The sequence below is a fragment of the Mastomys coucha genome, unplaced genomic scaffold (assembly GCF_008632895.1).
Source record: "Mastomys coucha isolate ucsf_1 unplaced genomic scaffold, UCSF_Mcou_1 pScaffold11, whole genome shotgun sequence".
In the NCBI taxonomy this organism is placed as follows: domain Eukaryota; kingdom Metazoa; phylum Chordata; class Mammalia; order Rodentia; family Muridae; genus Mastomys; species Mastomys coucha.
In genome coordinates this window covers 7,071,644-7,091,997 of record NW_022196893.1, presented here as the reverse complement: position 1 = coordinate 7,091,997, position 20,354 = coordinate 7,071,644, and the positions used below count along the sequence as shown (strand labels likewise).

The window sequence follows — 20,354 nt, the reverse complement described above, 5'->3', positions numbered from 1 at the left end:
TCGCATCTTTTTTTCTGTCTTTCCTATAATCATCCTTACTCCCCCCGCCCCCCAGAGGACTGTTTAACTTCGTACCGGCTGGACCAGTACAGCCATCCTCTTCCACAAATGAAGAACCTTTGCCAGAGTTTCCCAGGAAATCCCTGGAGAATCCATAACTTAACCAGTGAAAGCTGTATTCATCAAGCAAACAAAAAGGAAATATGAAGCAAATAACAACAATGGTGAAGAAAAGGCCACAGAATCAAAGCCACTGCATGGAATAATAATTTACAAGACAAACTGGATGGAAGGAAGTCCCTTATAAAAGTCCAATGTAAAATAACATTGGATTTATAAAAATCCCTTGTCATTGTGGGTAAGGCCACTGCTGCTTGGTCCAGTTCTTTGCCACCATCCCTTTCCCATGTGCCCATTGAGTTTCTCAGTCTACCAAGGCTGTACCAACTACCCTTGCAACATAGCTCCAACACCCACCCTCTCTCCCTGACCTCCGTAGATGCTGCACAACCCCTGGATTCAGGCATTGCACCCACTTGCCCAGATCCATAATCTCACATGATGATCCAGAGGCTGTAGCCAGGGGCCAGTGCAGGGTAGATGTTAGAGATGCCTGAAGTATCTTCCATGACATATCTAAACTAGGCTGTCTCAGAGAAATGTCCATCTTCCAGGGAGAGCTTAATAAAGAAATCCATAGACCTACGGTAGTGTCTGGGCATCTTCAAAGCCAGAAATCAGATGAAACCTGCTGCAGCCAGGAAGACTGGGCCTAGCCGTCTTGGAATACAGAAGTGGGGTCAGATGCTGACCTCACAATGGCAGAGCCTCTCTTTCCTGGCCAGTCCACAGACCACTGGCCAGCTGCTGTGCTGCCCCTGGGCATGTCCCTTCTCAGCAGCTATGAGGGCCTACGACAGGAGATACAGCGGCTGGCCCAAGAGAATGAGGAGTTACGGCGTCTGGTGCAGCTCATCCAGGAAAACCAAGAGCTAAAGCTTGTCCTTAGGAGCAGGGGCAACAGCCTAAGTTTCTGTAGCACCAGCTTCCTGTCAGAACCGACTGCCACTCCCAAGCTGCAGAAGCAGAAGACGATTGGATTCAAGGATGTCAAGAGAGGTGAGCCACAGGCATCCTTCAGAGTTCTCTTACCCAACGTGTGCTCAAATGGAAAGAAGCCATGCAAAACCCTGGCCCTGGGGAGTGTGGCTGCCTGTTCCTCATTGGGTGCTGGTGGTCGGTAGAGGGAGCTGGAGCAAGCCCAGGGATGAGGGTAGGGTGACGTCTTGGGAACCCATGCAGGAGAGAGGAGATGACACCTCTGAGGACATGGAGCAGAGCTGGAATGAAATAAGAGTCATGAGGCTGGGGCAAGCTTTCCAAGTGAAGGAACGGTCAATGCAAATGCTCTAAGTGGTAGCCAGTGGCCATGAGATTGATGCAGAGGAAAGCGGGTACCAGAAGGTTCTTACAAGGCAGAGAGAGGTTGAGAAAAGACTGTCTCCTGGCTCTGGGTGCTCTCTCTCTCTCTCTCTCTCTCTCTCTCTCTCACACACACACGCACACACACACACACACACACACACACACACACACTTCTTTTTCTCTCCATACTAGGAACAGAACTCAGGGCCTCTTGTGTGCTAAACAAGTAATCTACCACTGGGCTACCATCCAGCCCTCTCTTATTTTTTGGTTTCGAAATGAAAATCTTGCTGGGCTATACACCTTACTCTGGCATCCACAAAATGAGAAGGGGACATGAGGGCAGGTTTAGAATGCCCAGGGGCACCAGGCATTGCCTTCATGAAATGTGGCATGCAGCCCAGAGCTTACAATTCTAATACATAACCAGCTCACCTGCACCCTAGTCTCCTAGGCCCATGTGGGCCTTGAGAGCCAGCAGTACACTTAGTCCTGGGAGGCTTGAATGTGTGCCCTAAGCTGTCTGATATCTGGCCTAGCACAAGGGGAAAGGCCTTTGAGTTCAACTGATTTCCTATGGTCTCGGGAGCCACCCTTGTAGGGCAGCATCACCACCACACATTGCTGATAGTTTCACAGGCCCATATCCGTTCACTCTGGATGCTAAATGGCTCAGGCCTGACTCGAACCCAAGCCTCTGCTCTGCCTGTAGAGGCCCTGGCTTCAACCAGCACAGTTGAGGCTCCCTGGACTCCATCTTCGAAAGAATAGAAATGCTGGCCTAATAAGAAAGATCTGCTTTCCTGGGGCTAAAACCCCTCAAGGAACCTCAAAGCAAGAAACCAATTCTGGCTCTCCCTGCCTATAAGTCTTGGTTGTCCTGGGTCCTCCTCTGTCTGTGCACTTTCTCCTTCAAGTGAGGTCCACTTAAAGGCTGAATAAATAAACAAGAGAGTAGAGGGACACAGAGAAGTTGCCCAGTTGTCCTCGGTGAGGGGACGCCCGTTCCAGGTGTCTGTTGGTCTCATTACAGGAGAGGCGCCAGATTTAGCTGTACCGAGCCATTTTTACACTGTAGGGTTGACTGTGGGATGTGTGCAGAGGCCTCTTGTTCTTTGTGCCACTTTGCTGCTGAATAAGAGGGCCTCCTACCTTCCATTGTTCTTTGCCGGGTCCTTTCCACCCAACCCATCTCCCGCCTTGGGTCCTCCCACTCTGGGGAACAACAGTCTGAGTACAACAGAAATGTTACTTTAGGGTGCAACCAGTGACTTAGAGACCTGAAGGTGGGTATCAAGGGCGCCCACTTTCGGCGACCCAGAACTTGCAGAGAGGTTCAGCAGTTCCGAGAACCAAGGTGCCCTTGAGCCAAAGCCTTGGGTCCGCCCCTAGCTGGCGAGGGCTACTCACTCCCTCAATCCGTGGATCGCTCTGAGCGAAGGAGGAGGTGCTCAAGCCCGGCCCGCAGTTACGTAATCTGGAGGGCCAGGCACGCCGTGTGTGTGTGTGTGTGTGTGTGTGTGTGTCTGTGTGTGTGTGTGTGTGTGTGTGTGTGTTTGTGTGTTTGTGGGGGGAGTGGAGGGTGGGGGTGTGTTTCTCCAGGCCCCTCCCCGAGGTGGGGGCAGGGCCTGCGGAAAGCGCAGCGAGAGAAGACTGGAGCGGACTCCGCCGGGTGGGGTCTGTGCAGAATTTACTTGCTACTGCTACCGCCTTTCCTACTTCCCCCTCAGGGCTCTGCTGTTCCCAGTCTCCTTTCAGCCTCGCCCTACTGTTGTACGGGTTCTGTCGGGTTCCAGTGGCTATAAAGCCTGGGCTGGGAAACTTGAGCAAAGTGGGAAGTGGAGCTATTTCTTACCTGCCCAGCCTAGCTCGGATGCCTTTTCCTGCGGAAAGAACCCAGGCTCCTCCCGCACGAAAGGGTTCCCGGGTCCTTTTACCTCTAGTCCAGGTACTGGCTTTCTATCGGCAACAGGACTCTCAGTCCTGTGCTACAGGGACATTGGACTGGCATATGGGCTTGACTGGCTCCGACTCCACTCTGGCCACCCTATGACTGGGTCCTGCAGCTCCTGCCAAATCCAGAGCTACCCTATGGCTCCTCTCCAAGGCACTTCCTAGACTCGGAATCCATCTCTTTCCCATCCCAGCCTCTTCTTAGAAACCAGACCCCCGTCAGACATAACCCCAACTCCCTCACTCCCAGTGACAGGCTCTTCTGTCCAGTTCTCCCAGGGCTACCGGCTGAAGAGCCACTGCCGGACTCCAGCTTCAACATCATGGGCAGCCCAGAAGGGCGCTTCCATTTTGCCATCGACCGTGGTGGCACCTTCACAGATGTCTTTGCCCAGTGCCCAGGAGGGCATGTGCGTGTCCTGAAGCTGCTCTCGGAGGATCCTTCCAACTATGCAGATGCACCCACAGAGGGCATCCGCCGAATTCTGGAGCAGGTGGGCCAGGGCCAGTGACGGGGCAGGGGGGAGGTGTTAGGAGACCCCAACCTGAGGTCTCACACTGACTATGTGATCCCCCAGGAGGAGGGTGTGCTGCTGCCTCGAGGCCGCCCGTTAGACACCAGTCGCATCGCCAGCATCCGAATGGGTACCACCGTGGCCACCAATGCACTGTTGGAACGTCAGGGAGAACGGGTGGCCCTGCTGGTGACTCGCGGTTTCCGAGACCTGCTGCACATTGGCACTCAGGCCCGCCCAGACCTCTTTGACCTGGTGAGCTCTCCCATGCCAACTGGGCACTAGGTGACGCTTGTGCACTCTTGCCCGAAGCCAAGGCCTTGTAGGGAGGTTTGTGAGGCAACGATGGCTACATGGTACATCCACTACATGGTAGGCCTAGAGGCAACGATGGCTACATCCACTACGTGGTAGGCCTAGAGGAGACTGTGCATTGTTAGCAGGACCTGTGTCCCCATACTTCCAGGCTGGCATGGGAATATTCTGCCAGTTCAAGGTGAGAGCTTGGAGGTTCCACCTTCGAATTCCTGGAAAAAGCTGCCCTCTTGGGCTAGGGTGCTGGCTCCACCTACTTAGGGGCTTGGGTAGAGAGAGAAATCGTCTTGTTGGGCCATTTTGACTGTCTCCTAGCTTTTTGAGATACATCCTCTGGCCTGCACTGTGACGCCATGCAGGACCCCAAAGAACCCTCAGGCCTAGGTCTCCTCTGAGCCTCTGCCTGCCCTCAGGCTGTGCCCATGCCAGAGGTACTGTATGAGGAGGTCTTGGAGGTGGACGAGCGAGTGGTGTTTTACCGTGGAGAACCAGGTGCCGGCTCTCCTGTCAAAGGTGCGGACGGTGCTGACATCCTGTTTGTGAGGTTCTTGGGGTAGGCAGAGCCTAACAACTTTTGAATGGGGGCTATGGGCTCTTTTCAGGCCGTACAGGGGACCTGCTAGAGATACAGCAGCCTGTGGATCTGGGAGCCCTGCGTGGGAAGCTGGAGGGGCTCTTGACTCGAGGCATTCACAGTCTGGCAGTGGTACTCATGCACTCATACACGTGAGTGAGGGCTGTTTCCTGTGGGTGGAGGCTGGGTCCAGAAGAAAGCTGGAAGGGTGGTTGGGTGGGAGGCACAGAGCCTCCCCCTTCCCCGACCAGGTTCTCCTTGTAGGTGGGCCCAGCACGAGCAGCAGGTGGGTGCACTGGCCCGGGAGCTGGGCTTCACGCATGTCTCCTTGTCCTCGGAAGTCATGCCTATGGTGCGAATTGTTCCCCGGGGGCATACAGCCTGTGCAGATGCCTATCTCACTCCCACCATCCAGCGCTATGTGCAGGGCTTCCGCAGAGGCTTCCAGGGCCAGCTGAAGGTGAGGCCTTTTGACCACCCTGCTCCAGGCCCTGGGCTTGCACCTGCCCAGCATATCACTGTCCCCTCTCCCCACCCACAGAATGTCCAAGTACTCTTCATGCGCTCTGATGGTGGTCTAGCACCCATGGATGCCTTCAGTGGTTCCCGGGCGGTGCTCTCTGGCCCTGCTGGCGGTGTGGTTGGCTATTCAGCTACCACCTACCAGCTGGAAGGTGGTCAGCCTGTCATTGGGTTTGACATGGGAGGTATGAAGGCTGAAGTGGGTGGGTGAGGGAAGACCTTCAGCTGTCTAGCTGGATGATGCTGGGGGCTCAGGTCTTGGGGGTGACTCCTAGCATCTTGTCCGCTGTTAGGCACATCCACAGATGTGAGCCGTTATGCTGGAGAGTTTGAGCATGTCTTTGAGGCTAGCACAGCAGGTGTTACTCTCCAGGCCCCACAGCTGGACATTAACACGGTGGCAGCTGGCGGGGGTTCCCGCCTCTTCTTCAGGTCAGCTCCTATCTCTTCAGTTACAATCTCTCAACTTCTTTATCCCCTGCACCTCTAATTCCAGCCTTTTATCCCCCAAGGTCTGGCCTCTTTGTGGTTGGTCCAGAGTCAGCAGGTGCCCACCCAGGTCCTGCCTGCTACCGCAAAGGTAAGGGCTAGCCTCTGCCTTGCTGGGCCTCTCCCCATGGTGTTCTAGGCCTGTCCCTGATGACCACTTTTTGATTTGCATATCTAGTCTCCAACTCTCTGTTCCTTCTTCCCAGGGGGTCCTGTGACAGTGACAGATGCTAATCTGGTCCTGGGTCGCCTGCTGCCTGCCTCCTTCCCCTGTATTTTTGGGCCAGGAGAAGACCAGCCACTGTCTCCCGAGGCTTCCCGAAAGGCTCTGGAGGCCGTGGCCACTGAGGTCAACAGTTTCTTGGCCAGTGGACCTTGCCCAGCTTCCCAACTAAGTCTGGAGGAGGTGGCCATGGGGTTTGTGCGTGTTGCCAATGAAGCCATGTGCCGGCCTATCCGTGCCCTCACGCAGGTATGCTCCCTCCGCCTACCATCACCTGTCCACCCTAGCCCTGCTCCTGTACTCTCTCAGACCAACAGAAATGTGGCACACACCAGTTAATCTTGAAATGCCTTGGATAGCACAATGACTGGGCACTCTTAATCTTCCCCTGCCACCCCAGGCCCAGTCAGGGAAGTGGCCAGAGGCCAGAGGCCGTTTACCTGGAATGTAAAAGCCAACCATAGCTGGTTGGCTTTTCTCTCCCACTACAGCATTCCCTTCTTCCTCTTTCCCCCAAGTATCTCGATCCTCTTCCTCTCTCCTAGCCTGTCTGCCTTTTTCTTTCCTCCCAGCCATTGACCCCTGGCATCTTTATTGATAGACCAAAAACCAACGGGGGGTGAGGACCTTCAGCATCAGTAAACACAGATTCTCCATCAAGGCACCAGAAGCACCCTCCACAGAGATTGGGCAGGGTGGGGGGCTGTCAAGTGCATGAAAGATTATTTATTAACCCTTCCTGGTTCACCAGGCACGAGGCCATGACCCCTCAGCCCATGTATTGGCTTGCTTTGGAGGAGCTGGAGGGCAACACGCTTGTGCCATTGCCCGGGCCCTGGGTATGGACACTGTGCATATTCACAGGTAGGTCTGCACATGGGCATGTGCCCTTTGGCTGAGAGAGTTGGCTTGGAATATTGTCCCCACACTGCCGTGCCACCCATTTCTGCAGGCACAGCGGGCTGCTGTCAGCACTGGGACTGGCCTTGGCAGATGTGGTTCACGAAGCTCAGGAGCCCTGTGCCCTGTCTTACACACCTGAAACCTTTGCACAACTGGACCAGAGACTGAGCCGTCTGGAGGAGCAGTGTGTGGAAGCCTTGCAGGCCCAGGGCTTCCCTAGGTAAACTCATGGACCACTGAACCCAGCACTGGCTTTGTCTCCACCTCCCCTTTGGTGGTCTACCACTGGATGACTTCCCAGATGTTCCTGAGTCTTTAGGTCTCATGGTGCCTGAGGAAGCAGGAAAGTTTCTCTCAGATAGTACTGGGTAACTACCCCAACCTGCTTTCTGCAGGTCTCAGATCAGCACCGAGAGCTTCCTGCACCTTCGCTACCAAGGCACTGACTGTGCACTGATGGTGTCTGCCCATCAGCATCCAGCCACAGCCTGCTCACCCCGTGCTGGTGACTTCGGAGCAGCGTTTGTTGAGAGGTATCTGTGTCCTCCCGTGAGTCCAGCCTGTAGCCTGCTGGTCTGGTTGCTTGGTCCTCATTGCTCTCTTGGATGGATGGGTGCAGGTACATGAGAGAGTTTGGTTTCATCATTCCTGAGCGCTCGGTGGTGGTAGATGACGTGCGTGTGAGGGGAACTGGCCGTAGTGGACTTCAGCTGAAAGACACCCCCAAAATCCAGAGTGGACCTCCGCATGTGGAAAAGGTTAGAGGCCTTGCTGTGCTGGTACACCTACATCCTCTGGATCTCAGGGAACAAGGGTTGATGGGGAGGTCCAGCCGTGCTGAGAGGCCTCAGGAAAAATGTTCTTGGAGCTGAGCTCATTCCACACCTTCTGCAGGTGACCCAGTGCTACTTTGAAGAGGGTTATCAGGAGACGCCTGTGTACCTTTTAGGAGAACTAGGCTTTGGGCACCAGCTCCAAGGGCCCTGCCTTATCATTGATAACAACAGGTAAGTCTGGATTGGTAGAGCCTTGGAGGAGTTATTGCAGGGCCCACCACAGCAGATCCCCTGGCCCAGGGCTGCAGAGGTTCCATTCCTGGGGTATTTCCTGATATGGAGTACTGACATCTCTGGTTTCGGGACGGTTGTGGCCAGCCTTCTTGTAGCTCCTCTGTGTCTCCTGCCACCCCCAGCACCATCCTTGTAGAACCAGGTTGCCAAGCAGAGGTGACTGAGAGAGGGGATATCCGAATTTCTGTGGGAGCTGAGGCTCCTAGTGTGGCAGATACCAAGCTTGACCCCATCCAGCTGTCGATTTTCTCACACCGCTTCATGAGCATTGCTGGTGAGTAGACATTGCTGTTCTCCTCATAGGGCTGGCATGTATAATGTAGGACATAGTGGGGAATGGCTGCATACGAGGCAAAAATACAGGGTAGCTGACAGCATTGACTCTCATTGCTTGTGGTAACCTGGCAGATGTGTGCCAAAGGGAAGGGCAGAATCCTCACTGGTGGTGGGGTGGGCAGTGTGGCCTTGGCTCTGAAATTGACACAGGAATAGCTGCTGGGTCTTGGGTTTGGGCCCAGGAGGCCTTGACCCTGTGGGTCCTGTGCCTCTTTCTTGGAGCTATACATGTGGATGATGGGGCCACCTGGCCACTCTGTGCCTCGCAGAGCAGATGGGCCGCATCCTACAGCGCACAGCCATCTCTACCAACATCAAGGAGCGCCTCGACTTCTCCTGTGCCCTCTTTGGGCCAGATGGGGGCCTCGTCTCCAATGCTCCCCACATTCCTGTGCACCTGGGTGCCATGCAAGAGACTGTACAGTTCCAGGTATGGTGACAGTGACATCTTCCCTTCTGCCCCCTCCCTTGCTCCGTGACCTCACCTCCCCTTTCCACTCTGTATGTGTCTCCTGTTTTCAGATTCAGCACTTGGGAGCTGACCTCCATCCTGGTGATGTGCTGCTTAGCAACCATCCCAGTGCAGGGGGAAGCCATCTTCCCGACCTGACTGTCATCACACCGGTGAGGAAGAGTTAGGGGGACACCTTGACTAGTGTTAGGAGGACAGAGGTTTCTGGTGCCCCTGACAACTGCTGTTCACCCCTTAGGTGTTTTGGCCAGGCCAGTCAAGGCCTGTGTTCTACGTGGCTAGCCGAGGGCACCACGCAGACATTGGAGGTATCACGCCAGGCTCTATGCCTCCCCACTCTACCACACTGCAGCAGGAAGGTGCCGTTTTTCTATCCTTCAAACTGGTCCAGGGAGGAGTCTTCCAGGAAGAAGGTGAGTGAGCCGGAAAAGGGTCACAGTGAGGATTTGGCAGGCAGGGATGTGTGGCTGCTACCAGAGACAAGGCTGGGCAGAATCCTGATACACAGCTGATATGTCCTGAAAATACCAGCCCAGGCCTACCTTGGGCTTGATAGAGACAGTGGTGACCTCTCAGTGCAGTGGTAAATTGTCTCGGATATGCAGAAGAGCTGAGATGACTTCTACCTGGACCAAAGATGACCTCCTAGAAGTTGATTTTGGGGTGGGGAGTTGGCCAAGACACCTAAGTGGGCAGAGGGTAGAGGAGAGGTAGTTTCAAAGTTGGCAGCTGCTGCCAACCACACTGGGTACTGAGGCTACAGAATCCTCAGCAGAAGGAGCTGTGTGCGTCTGGGCCTTAAGTCATTGGACAGTGGAGCAGCTGGAGTTAGGATCATCTGCTTGCATACCTACCTGAAGAGTACCCTGAGGCTGGCTAGAGTGGCCAGATGGGACAGCTGCTGTCGCCCTCAAAGATGGTGGATATCCAGAAGGTAGAGGATGGAAGAAACTGTTTGGGAAACTAAAGTTTGTACAATCTAGAGATTGTGGGGTCAGGCTTGGATAGCTATAAGATGGAGCTTTTGCACTGAGCTGCATAGAGCAGCTACAGGCAAGGTGAAAGACTGGGAGAGACAGCCTTGCTCTGAGGTCACAGGGGTCTGAGAACTCAAGAAAGGCATCCTGGAGTTGAGGTGAAAAGGGCATGGTAGAGAGTATGGGTAACCCACAGGCACATAGGGTAAGCTTATCATCGGGGAGCTGATCACGGAGACGCAAGTGTAAACACATGGCTGAGAGTCCAAGTGGCCAGTAGACCTCAGAGAAGGCCTGACCAAGACTGGAAAGTGAGGACTTTTCCCCAGGTGTGGTATATTCTTGGGGATAGATGGCACAGTTTGCAGGAGTAGGCTATAAGAAACTGCAGGAAGATGACAGGACTTCCTTGATAGTGCTTGATAGGATTTATGTGTACGTGTTTGGCTGAGTATACCACATGTCTGCAGGTGTCCTTGGAGATCAGAGAGAGCATAAGATCCTTGGGGATTGGAGTTATAGGCAGTTATAAGCCCCCTTGTGTGGGTGCTGGAAACCAGCCCTGGATCCTCTTCAAGAGCATCAAGTGCTGTTAGGTGCCAAGCCGTGCATATCTCAGCCCTGTGCTGCCTTACATTTTTGAAGTACTTGGAGGCCAGTGGGAGTGGGCAGGATAGAGCAGGCAGGATATGGTATGTGGGGGGCATGCGGCAGACAGACTTTTCCTGTGAGAAGTAGAGGGGAATGTAAGAGCATCTTCTATTTGCCTGATGTAATTGTCATCTCCATGGCTTACCGCCTTAGTCTGCTAACCTAGGCCTAGTCCTCAAAGCGTCTAGCCTCTGTACATTCTTATTTTACCTAGGCCTAGAATGTTTTCAGCCTTTGAGATTTACTGCTAAATAAGCTCACCCTTTGTAGTTCTGAGCTCTGACTGGCTGGTTCAACTCAGTTGTTCTGGCTCCAACTCCTCTCCGAACTGACTGATTCAATCTGACTTCTCTCGGCCTCTGACTGAATTGTTCTGCTTGGACTCATACTAACTTTGGCAATATGTCCAATCTTCTGGCTCCTCAGTCTCTGGTTTGTTCTGTCTTCTCACCTGTGTCTAGTTTGTTCTCTCTGCAGTCTGTCTCTCCGTAACTGTCCCAGTAAAACTGCCTTTTCCTTCTCCCTCTGCGCCACTCTCTTAAGTAGCTTCCTTTTCCTCTTTTTGTGAGAGTTGGGCATATCCTATTCTGTCAAATCTCTTGTCATTTTGTCTGCTGCTCAAATTAGATGTCATTTTCAAACATGACTGCTTCCTTCTACAAACTAACTACCTTCATTGTTTGGGATTACAGGCCTGTGCCTTCCTAAATGCTGGGATTAAAGGTGTATGCTAGAGCTGAGCCACACAAGAAAGTTTTTTCAGTAAATAACACAATCAAGGGGTTCATAGTGTTATCACTCTGCAAGAGGGAAGCCTAGAGAAGGCAGATGGATGAGCTTGCTAAGGGATGAACCCACCCACTCCCAAGCCACTTCCAGCTCCGGGGAAGTCTTTGGCACAACTTCTTGCCAAAGGTGCTCTAGGTGCTGGGCTGCAGAAGAGGGCTCAGCAGAAGGTTGGAGCAAGCCTACAGTCTTCAGAGTCCAGGAATTTGTAAAGTGTGTGTGTGTGTGTGTGTGTGTGTGTGTGTGTGTGGTGTGTGTGTGGTGGGGCATGTCAGCAAAAGGTCAATAGGGAGATCAACGTGCCCAGTGTTCCTTTGTGGTTACGGAACAGGCAGGCACAGGCATCTGTTCCTGAGGGCATGGGAGATGGCTCAGTTTGTGACCCTATCCATCCAGCGGTGACAGAGGCCCTACGGGCACCAGGCAAGATCTCTGGCTGCAGTGGAACCAGGAACCTGCATGACAACCTGTCGGATCTTCGCGCCCAGGTGGCGGCTAACCAGAAAGGCATCCAGCTGGTGGGAGAGCTGATCGGACAGTATGGCTTAGATGTGGTGCAGGCCTATATGGGCCATATTCAGGTGGGCCTGCGAACAGGGGCATATATGGGCAGTGTTATGGCTGCGCCAAGGTAGGTGGTGGGCCACCCTGCAGATGGCATGGCTGGGCCGAACCTTATTTCTACTAGGCAAATGCCGAACTAGCAGTGCGAGACATGCTTCGGGCTTTTGGAACTTCCCGACAGGCCAGGGGCCTGCCCTTGGAGGTGTCTGCAGAGGATCACATGGATGACGGCTCTCCCATCTGCCTTCGTGTTCAGATCAATTTGAATCAGGTTCGCTTGGAAAAGAAGTGGGGCGGGCACTGGCACTGGCCTCTGGAGTGAGGCCCATTCCATTGCTGATAGTTGCACCTTTTTTCTCCTGAGTATAGGGCAGCGCTGTATTTGACTTCAGTGGTTCTGGGTCTGAGGTGTTTGGCAATCTCAATGCCCCAAGAGCCATAACACTGTCTGCTCTCATCTATTGCTTGCGATGTCTAGTGGGCCGTGACATCCCACTTAACCAGGTTCGTAGAGGTGTGCGGTGAGGCGGGCAGGAAGCCCTTAAGTCTGAGGTCACCTTGAGGCTTGCCCAAAAACAAAGGCAGCCCAATATGAACGGAACCTAGGGTGGTGGAATTTTTATCTGAGCCCTAATTAACTACTCGGTCATTCACCAGGGTTGCCTGGCTCCTGTGAATGTCATAATTCCCAAAGGCTCCATATTGGATCCATCCCCAGAGGCAGCAGTGGTTGGAGGCAACGTGCTCACATCTCAGCGAGTAGTGGATGTCATTCTGGGGGCTTTTGGGGCCTGTGCAGCCTCCCAGGTGTAGTAAAGTGGACACAGGTCTGGGGGCTGCTGGGAAACAGGGCGGTGGGGGTAGATGCGCCCACCAACCAAATAATCTTATCTGCTTCTATCAGGGCTGCATGAACAATGTGACCCTGGGCAATGCCCGTATGGGCTACTATGAGACAGTGGCTGGTGGAGCGGGCGCGGGCCCTGGCTGGCATGGGCGCAGTGGTGTACACAGTCACATGACCAACACACGCATTACGGACCCAGAGATTTTGGAGAGCCGGTGAGCTGAGGGAACTCGGTGCTAGGCAGTTGATCTGGGAGATGAGCCCGTGCTCATATGCACTGTGCCCTTCACCTGCACAGGTATCCAGTTATCCTGCGCCGCTTTGAGCTGAGGCCAGGCTCGGGGGGCCGAGGCCGCTTCCGGGGAGGTGATGGTGTAGTCCGAGAGCTGGTCTTCCGGGAAGAAGCGCTGCTGTCTGTGCTCACGGAGCGCCGCGCCTTCCAGCCTTACGGCCTCCACGGTGGGTCGTTTCCCCAGCTCTTCCCGGCCCCTTTTACTCTGCTGCTGCTACCTTAGGACCCCATCTCCCTACCCCTACCTCTCTTGACCCCCAGCCTCCTTGCTTTCTTCTTCTATAGGGGGAGAGCCTGGTGCTCGCGGCTTAAACATTCTGATCAGAAAAGATGGGCGCACAGTGAATTTGGGCGGCAAGACATCTGTGACCGTGTACCCCGGGGTAAGAGAGGGAGGAAGCCTGTGTGGTGATCAGGGATACAAAAATTTAATTTGGCTCCCAAACGGAAATAGGGTGTTTCAGTTGTTGTGTCCTAACTGGGACAAGGCCACAGCTGTGTTGAACTTGCTCTTCTTTGCAGGATGCGTTCTGCCTCCACACGCCTGGGGGTGGGGGCTACGGAGACCCAGAGGACCCAGCGCCACCACCAGGCTCGCCCCCGCTATTTCCAGCCTTCCCAGAGCGGGGCAGTGTATACGAGTACCGCCGCGCCCAGGAAGCTGTATGAGTGCCCCACAATAAAGATCCTTTGAGTCGCACAGTTATTGGGCTCCCGCTCCCCATGGTGGTCTTTCTCGATAGTCATTCCCTTGTCTGTGCGCCAGCGTCAGGAGCATACAACTTGAAGCTTCAGGCCCATAGCCAAGTGGTCCGAGAGTCCGGCAAACGCAGTACTGAATGTCACCTGCTCCGCCTCCTGCGGGGTAGGTGTCAAGTTGAGAGCTGTTTTCAGTTAGAGCAAGCCCAGCAGCCCGGAAGTTGAGGCACTTACTGGACTCAGGCGACTCCCGGGTACTCCACGGTAGGTGATGTAGTCCAGACGCCGGCCCTTCCAGGAGTGAGCTGAGTAACTTCCATGAAGGGGTCCTGCCAGGTAGAGGCGGCGCCCTTTTTCCTTCTGCAAGGCCCTCCGAAGCATCTCTGGGGAGCAGGCAATAGAGTGGTGTAGCATGGAGGAGTTTAAGATTGTCCCTGTGGGGTCCAGGGAGAGCAGAATCAATGGCAGGCAGCCTAGCTGACACATCCCACAGGCCTGCTCTCCCGCCTCCCCAGAAACAGTACCCAAAGCCCAAGGCTGCTCCTGGCAAGGGCCTAGCCGGCAGGGGTCCTGAAAACTGCTGAAGAACTTGTGTCCTTGCTCCTTCGCATGCTCTGTGGAGGAAAACAATTTCTTAGTGGGCAGAGCTGGGTCTCTTGGCTCCACCTGCGCCAGCTTCTTACCTTGTGAGCAGTTGTCAAAGTTTAGATCTCCCAGAAGGACGCTGAATGCTACAGCATCACCATTCTGGTGGCTCTCAGCCTCAAACTCCTCCACCCATTCCAGCAGCATCGTCAGCTGTTTGCAGCGAATATGTCCATCCTCTAAGAGATGAGATTGCCTTAGCCCAGAGTAGGGATCTACGACCACACCCGGGTCCTGATCTGTAAACCACCCAGGCATTTCTTGAGATGTCTGGGGCAGAGAACATTGGGACAAACGTTGGTGAGGTGAAGGGACTTACTGCCTTCAAAGGAGAGAAGAGGGGCTAGCCACATTCCAAACCCTCCTGCAGGGCTCACCGGAGGGTGCATGCAAATGTGTGCAATGAAGGTATCCCACGATGCGGCGCCCGTCCAGGATGCCTAGCTGCGCCTGCAACACCACCCACACAGTTCCAGGTCTCTCTGCTCTCCTGTTTAAACTCTTACTGCTTACTCTCTCCCCGCTGGGGCTCATTGCAGCCTGGGTTAGTACCTGGACAGATAGTAGACCTTTGGAGGCCATGGCGTCCTCACGACGAGCGTTAGGAAAGCAATGGAAGGTGGCACGCAACAACGGGTAGCGCGAAGCCAGTAGAAGCCCACTGCCCAGTATCTTGATGTACGGCCCGGTCACCAAGCCAAATGTGCCCACGTCATATAGCACCGGGCCCAGATTTGGTACCAAGACGCGGACAAGACGACGAGCTGCGCGGAGGTCGAACACTTCCTGCAGACACACGAAGTCCAAACCCATAGGCAATGTGGCCTTCAGCACACCACTAGGCACCCTAGGCGGCGGTTGGCTGCATTCGGTAACCTCATACTGTGACGGTCGAAAGCTATCTAGCAGTGTGGCCCCAATAGCCTCCGCGCGCTGCTGGCTGTGCCTCAGGTTGTTAAATTGAGCCAACCCATGGGGGAACAGGCACAGATTAGCAGTGAGAAAGACGAAGCAGCGCCGGCGCTCAGCCAGCGGGTGCCAGGGCTGTGGCCACACCCAGCATGCGGGAGGGGGCTGATAGCAGAAGGGGCGGCGCCAGACCTGGAGGGGCAGCCAGAGTACAAGGCCGACCAACGCCATGGGTAGGCTGACCACCACCAGCGGTAGCAACACCCCACTTCCTGCTACGAGTTTGAACCACCACAAGCTGCTGCATCGCACGTTTGGTGCCCAGCAGCCCAGCAACCGGTCCAGAGACCAGTAAGCCGGGAAGAGCAGCACACGGGATAAACTGTAGAGGCCCTGCAGCACTGGGTTCGGGAAAGGCGAAGCCCTCAAGGGGTCGGGTGTCTGGGGCCAGTCCTTTTGGGACACTGGGCTCCTTCGCCGCGAAGTCTCAAGGAGACTCATTGGTTTCCAGCGTGAGAGATGAATCCTTCAGAAACCACACAAGCTGCCAGAGGTCAAGACCAGATGGCACAACCTGTGCGCACAGCTCGTAATGGCCGGTGCCCCGCGAGCCGGAGTGCAGGTCACTGGCCCCACCCACTCAGAACTTGTGTGGCGGTTGGGAAACGAACGACAATTTAAAAAGAAAGAAAGAAAGAACGAAAGAAACCCGAGCTTTACAGCCCCGCCCCAGCTCCCGCTTGTACCTGCCGGGTCCACTTAGTGCTTCGGAGAAAAACTTGGGGCCCCGCCTACTCTTCCCTCCCCTCACCCCTCCAAAACACCTTACAGTCTGGCTACCCAGCCAGGTAGGTTCACCACAGTCTCTCAATCCGGTGCCTGGCTCCTGAGTGCAGAGATTTAGCACCGATGGCCTGCAAAGGCTGTGACTAAGGAGTTTCAAGCCCGGGGAGAGACAGTTAGTTCTACACTTGAGGCAGCTCGCCCTACACTTTGAAGCAGCTTTGCCCAGACAGGTAAAAGGAAATCCTCCATTCTATGAGCCCTGTGACAGAGTTAAGTTTTTTAATTCTGTTTTTTTGGGGGGCGGGGTGGTGGAGGGTTGACAGAGTTTTTGTGACCCTGGCTGTCCTAAAACTTGCTCTGTAGACCAGGCTGGCCTCAAACTCACAGAGATCCATCTGCCTGCCTTCTGCCTCTGGATGGCTGGGATTAAAGACGTGTACTGGCACCGCCCATCTCGACTTTAGGTTCTTGACACTGTCCCTTTCACAGACTTTCTAGACTCCCCTTGGAAGTCTGACTCCTTAATTCCAGCTGTGAGCCAGCATATACCTTGACATCAACGTCAGTGTCTCTTAAGTTACCCACCAGGTTTGTCTTCACCCAGCTTGCCAGGATAGTAGTGGAAAGGCTTTGGATGGAGCAGCTGTTGATGAGCTGTTTGGTGTGGGCAGAACCGGGCAGGGGGCGCAGAGGAGGTGGTATCCCAGCTGGAGGACTCCAGTGCACCCCATGCATCTTCTAACCAGAAGTTGTATTGGTACTGATAGATTCCTGTTTGAGTTCTGCCCCCAAGGCTCTGATGCTCTTCCTTGACTGGCACGCACAAGTTTTCTAAGTCCCTGGTTCTTTTATTCCTTTCTGTCTTGTCACTGCCCTAGCACCTGTACCTTCAGGCAAGCCAGAAACTACCCCAGGCTTTTCCACACTGCCCTTCTTAGGAACTAACCCCATTTTGGTCTCCACTCTTCTAGTAACATGACAACGTTTCCAATCTCAGTCTACCCATTGATTCCAACACCCCCTCCCCCATTGGGCCCAAATTTTTTCTTTTTCCAACCCAGGTTTTTTTTTTAAATTTATTTATTCATTTCACATCCCCACTGATGCCCCCCTGCTCCTGGTCCCCCCTTCCACAATCCCTTGCCCTATCCCCCAACCCATGTTTTTCAGTTTCTGGTCAGCTCTGATCCCCCATACTTAGATAGAACCCATCCTTTTCCCAGACCTTGGACATCTTTACAAGAGGCTGCCATCTCCCTGGCTCTCCTGTCCAGGATTGGATGAGGTGGCATCTGGCTCTCTACCTCTACTGTCCTGCCCCAAGGCCCCAACACTCCCTACCCCCTGGTCTCTGCTAAGGACAGAAAGTTCCCCCTCTTTCTCCATCATTCCTTCCCTGTTCTGGCTCCAACTCCCTCTTTTTTGGTCCAACTCCCAGAACTTCTGCTTTCATTACCAAGTAAAAAGGGAATTTGGGGCCTTTCATTCAATCCCTTTAGAAAGACAGAGATAGATTTGTCTCTCCAAGGGGGCTGTAATGTGAATATGAGCCTCCAGGGCAGGCAAGGCATCTGGTGAGACACCCCACAGGAGCAGGAAGGTGTGGCGTGGGCCCAGTGACCAGTGTCTGTGGGAAACTTTAATGGCCATGCACAATGGCCTGCAGGGCGAAGTGAGCCTGGGCCAGCCGGGCACCGATGTTACCAGATGAACATAGGCTTGCCGTCATCATGGGACAGCTGGTTGAGGCAGGAGAGCAGCAGGAGGGCGTCGGTGAGCATGCTGGGGTGGACAGTTTCTACCAGCACACGCTGCAAGAAGTCCACAGTGTAGGAGCCACCTTCAGATGCTGCCAGTTCGGGCCGCTCACGAAGGATGCCATATGCATTCACCAGCTGTTCTGTCAGTGCCGGATGCACCCGTCCATTGTAGCCTAGGCTCTGCAACCTGTTCATGATGCTCACGTAGCGCTGTGTGAGCTTCTGGCACAGGTCCTCATCCAACTTGTGGTTACTGGGGTTTAGGGAGGCCTGTTGGGGAGAGTGGACATCAGGGACACCCCCCACCCCCCGAACTACTCTGGCTCACAGGCAGGCAGGAAGAATGGGCAAGAGAGGCTAAGGGAAGAAAATTACTAAGTATGGCTATGAGGATGCCAAGGGAGGAGAAGCCTTGGTCCCTGAAAGGTCCAGAGGGCTGAGCCTGAGGTCAAGGCCCCCCAAAACTCAACTCAGGCAGGCCCAGAGGGGCTTCCTAAAGTTTCTGGAGACATGCACGTCTCACTGTTTTTTCCTTCCACCAGATGTATGGGACTAGCTTAAAGCCACCAGGGATGGAGGGCAGGGAATGTGATGTGGCTTCTAGTAAGGAAGCATAGGGAGTTCTTCCTACTCTCAGGTTGCCTGACCCCAGAGTTTGTAGGCTTTCCCAAGAGCTAACGGAAAGCTCTTAACCTGGAATGACACTGTTCTAAGAGGGCAGGAAGGTCTTGGTGAACATCGCCTTTCCCAAGGCCCCTGTGTGGTCAAGGCACTTACATTTCTACCAGGCAGGTGATGCTGACAGGCCCGTGCGACTTCCATGTGGGAAGAGGCATTTCCACACAGAAGGTGGGCAGGTCTCTGGGGAGCACCAGGGACAGCTGTACTCAACTGGGGGCACCTGGATCTATGGGCTGTCTTGGGACTGGTGCCCCTGGTTATCCACTGGGAAAGTCCCTTGGTGTGTTGACATTTTTCTGGGCAGTACGGCAAGCCCAATTTTGTGTCCTTCCTGGAGCTGAGGACCTTAATATTATAATAAATCCTTATCTGTTTACATTAGTTCTCTGTAGCCAAGCACACTGGATGATTTGTCTAAGAAAGCAAATCTGTCTGGTAGGCAGGAGTGCAATGAGGAGGAGGAGGAAGGGGGAGAAGGAGGGGGAAGGAGGGAGGGGGAAGGAAGAGGAAGAGGGGGGAGGAAGGGGAAAGGGAAGGAAGAGGGGAAAGGAGGGGAAGGAGGAGGAAAAAGAGAGGAGGGAGAAAGAGGCAGAGGAGGAGGAAGGGGGAACGAGGAAGAAGAGGGGAGAGGAGGAGAAGGGGAAGGAGTAGGAAGAAGAGGAGGAGGAAGAGGAAAAGAGGAGGAGGAGGAGGAAGAGGAGGAGGAGGAGGAAGAGGAGGAGGAGGAGGAGGAGGAAGACTGAGTTTGAGTCCCAGAACCCATGGCAGGGATAACCTCTAACTTCAGCTCCATGTGGGATATTGGACAGTGCCAGGAAAGGTAAGGTCGGTAAGGTTGAATGGGTCTGAGACCCTGGCACCCAGGGACCTACCTGAGATGGCATCTCCCTACTACTCCCTATCAATGCCTGGCCTAGAACACATGACCACAGTCCCCACTTCTATCACAGTCCCACATCCCAGAACAGAGCTCCATGCCAGTGAGTTATCTAGAGGCCCTGAGGGTTTAACCATAAGCTTCCCTTTCTGGACACTCCTTCCTGTAAAAAGTATTTCATCTCTGGTCCACCCTGAGGAGGTGATATGCACCCATTTTCCACAATGAACAATCAATAAACAGGTTGGAACCAAGGACTGCCTCTTTCATTAAGAACTGCTGTGGAAGCCTGGAGCAGGCCCTCACCTACAGAGCTGCAGCCTAAGCTTCCCACAGAAGGGACCTCTGCGCTCCCAGGCAACCTCTGCCAAGCTAAGGACTTTCATCGATGAACCAAGCTGGAGTTCCCATTCCCCTGGCTCCAGGCTCATTGTTCTCAACCCCCAGACCCATCTCCGTTCCCAGGGAGCCCTGGGTCCCAGGCTCTTCATCGAAGGCCCATTGACCCAGACCCTTCATACCTGACTCCTCTATACATGTTTTTTTTGTTTTTTTGGTTTTTTTTTGTTTTGTTTTTTTTTGTTTTTGTTTTTATTTTTGTTTTGTTTTTGAGACAGGGTTTCTCTGTATTTCACTCTGTAGACCTGCTGGCCTTAAACTCAGAAATCCACCTGCCTCTGCCTCCCAAGTGCTGGGATTAAAGGCATGTGCCACCACTTCCTGGCTTCCTCTGTATGTTTTACCAGCTGTGACTGGATACCTGGGAGACGGGGAACCCCAGCTTAGGCTTCCCACATCCTAGGTTGCATTTTGGCACTGCAATGGAGCCCTGCGGAGGTGCAGGGTAAACACAGTCTAGCGCTCCGAATTTCATTTGCCCAGCACCCCAGCAGCAAGGCAAAACACAGACCCACAGCACCAGGGGATGGCACCTCTGACCTTAAATGTGCCTACACTCACACACACTGATCCACACACAGACCCACCTACATCTGTGTGTCCTATCACATGGCACCGCATTAGGAGGTATGTTTTATTAGGATAGCTTGTTTTATTCCACCCCCCTGCCTTTTTTTTTTTTTT

At 54.0% G+C, this 20,354-nt stretch overlaps 3 protein-coding genes across 14 annotated transcripts in view; 1 reads left to right on the top strand and 2 right to left on the bottom strand.

Moving 5' to 3' along the window:
* Nucleotides 1-834: 834 nt before the first annotated feature.
* Nucleotides 835-13,620, top strand: Oplah (5-oxoprolinase, ATP-hydrolysing). Of its 4 annotated transcripts, none has more exons than XM_031347041.1 (27): nucleotides 835-1,119; nucleotides 3,649-3,872; nucleotides 3,957-4,148; nucleotides 4,622-4,721; nucleotides 4,811-4,934; nucleotides 5,047-5,068; nucleotides 5,324-5,489; nucleotides 5,598-5,736; nucleotides 5,817-5,884; nucleotides 6,000-6,265; nucleotides 6,768-6,880; nucleotides 6,969-7,139; nucleotides 7,315-7,452; nucleotides 7,539-7,677; nucleotides 7,814-7,926; nucleotides 8,112-8,263; nucleotides 8,595-8,755; nucleotides 8,848-8,949; nucleotides 9,036-9,210; nucleotides 11,608-11,792; nucleotides 11,900-12,046; nucleotides 12,145-12,279; nucleotides 12,433-12,582; nucleotides 12,680-12,837; nucleotides 12,921-13,081; nucleotides 13,200-13,297; nucleotides 13,437-13,620. In XM_031347041.1, exons 1-27 carry the CDS (start codon nucleotides 885-887, stop codon nucleotides 13,581-13,583), a joined length of 3,981 nt encoding a protein of 1,326 aa, XP_031202901.1. In that variant the 5' UTR covers nucleotides 835-884; the 3' UTR covers nucleotides 13,584-13,620. The 4 variants fall into 4 exon arrangements, with proteins under 4 accessions (XP_031202901.1, XP_031202897.1, XP_031202905.1 ...); XM_031347037.1 differs by having other exon boundaries at nucleotides 5,047-5,242; XM_031347045.1 differs by lacking the exon at nucleotides 835-1,119 and adding an exon at nucleotides 2,944-3,102 and having other exon boundaries at nucleotides 5,047-5,242.
* Nucleotides 13,321-15,801, bottom strand: LOC116074508 (sphingomyelin phosphodiesterase 5-like). 2 transcript variants are annotated; one of them, XM_031347087.1, is made up of 6 exons: nucleotides 14,811-15,801; nucleotides 14,636-14,708; nucleotides 14,297-14,437; nucleotides 14,138-14,227; nucleotides 13,848-14,047; nucleotides 13,321-13,772 (listed from the first exon to the last, which is right to left on the bottom strand). In XM_031347087.1, the coding sequence occupies exons 1-6, from the start codon at nucleotides 15,666-15,668 to the stop codon at nucleotides 13,683-13,685; spliced, it is 1,452 nt and encodes a 483-aa protein (XP_031202947.1). In that variant the 5' UTR covers nucleotides 15,669-15,801; the 3' UTR covers nucleotides 13,321-13,682. The 2 variants fall into 2 exon arrangements, with proteins under 2 accessions (XP_031202947.1, XP_031202954.1); XM_031347094.1 differs by having other exon boundaries at nucleotides 13,848-13,996.
* A 1,672-nt stretch (nucleotides 15,802-17,473) lies between these two features.
* Spatc1 (spermatogenesis and centriole associated 1) overlaps nucleotides 17,474-20,354 on the bottom strand; it is a 24,655-nt gene continuing 21,774 nt past the window's right edge. For all 8 annotated transcript variants that reach the window (XM_031347172.1, XM_031347135.1, XM_031347115.1 and 5 more), the window contains exon 5: nucleotides 17,474-17,983. In XM_031347172.1, coding sequence (XP_031203032.1) covers nucleotides 17,654-17,983 — 330 coding nt within the window. In that variant the 3' untranslated portion in view covers nucleotides 17,474-17,653. The remainder of the gene's footprint in view (nucleotides 17,984-20,354) is intronic.

Coding starts and splice junctions, on each gene's coding strand:
- Oplah (XM_031347037.1), top strand. CDS start 885: ATGTCCCTTCTCAGCAGCTATGAGGGCCTACGACAGGAGATACAGCGG. Junction 9,211..11,607: donor AGGAGTCTTCCAGGAAGAAG/GTGAGTGAGCCG, acceptor CTATCCATCCAG/CGGTGACAGAGGCCCTACGG. Junction 13,298..13,436: donor CTGTGACCGTGTACCCCGGG/GTAAGAGAGGGA, acceptor TCTTCTTTGCAG/GATGCGTTCTGCCTCCACAC.
- LOC116074508 (XM_031347087.1), bottom strand. CDS start 15,668: ATGAGTCTCCTTGAGACTTCGCGGCGAAGGAGCCCAGTGTCCCAAAAG. Junction 14,438..14,635: donor ACATTTGCATGCACCCTCCG/GTGAGCCCTGCA, acceptor CTCATCTCTTAG/AGGATGGACATATTCGCTGC. Junction 14,048..14,137: donor GGAGCAGCCTTGGGCTTTGG/GTACTGTTTCTG, acceptor TGGACCCCACAG/GGACAATCTTAAACTCCTCC.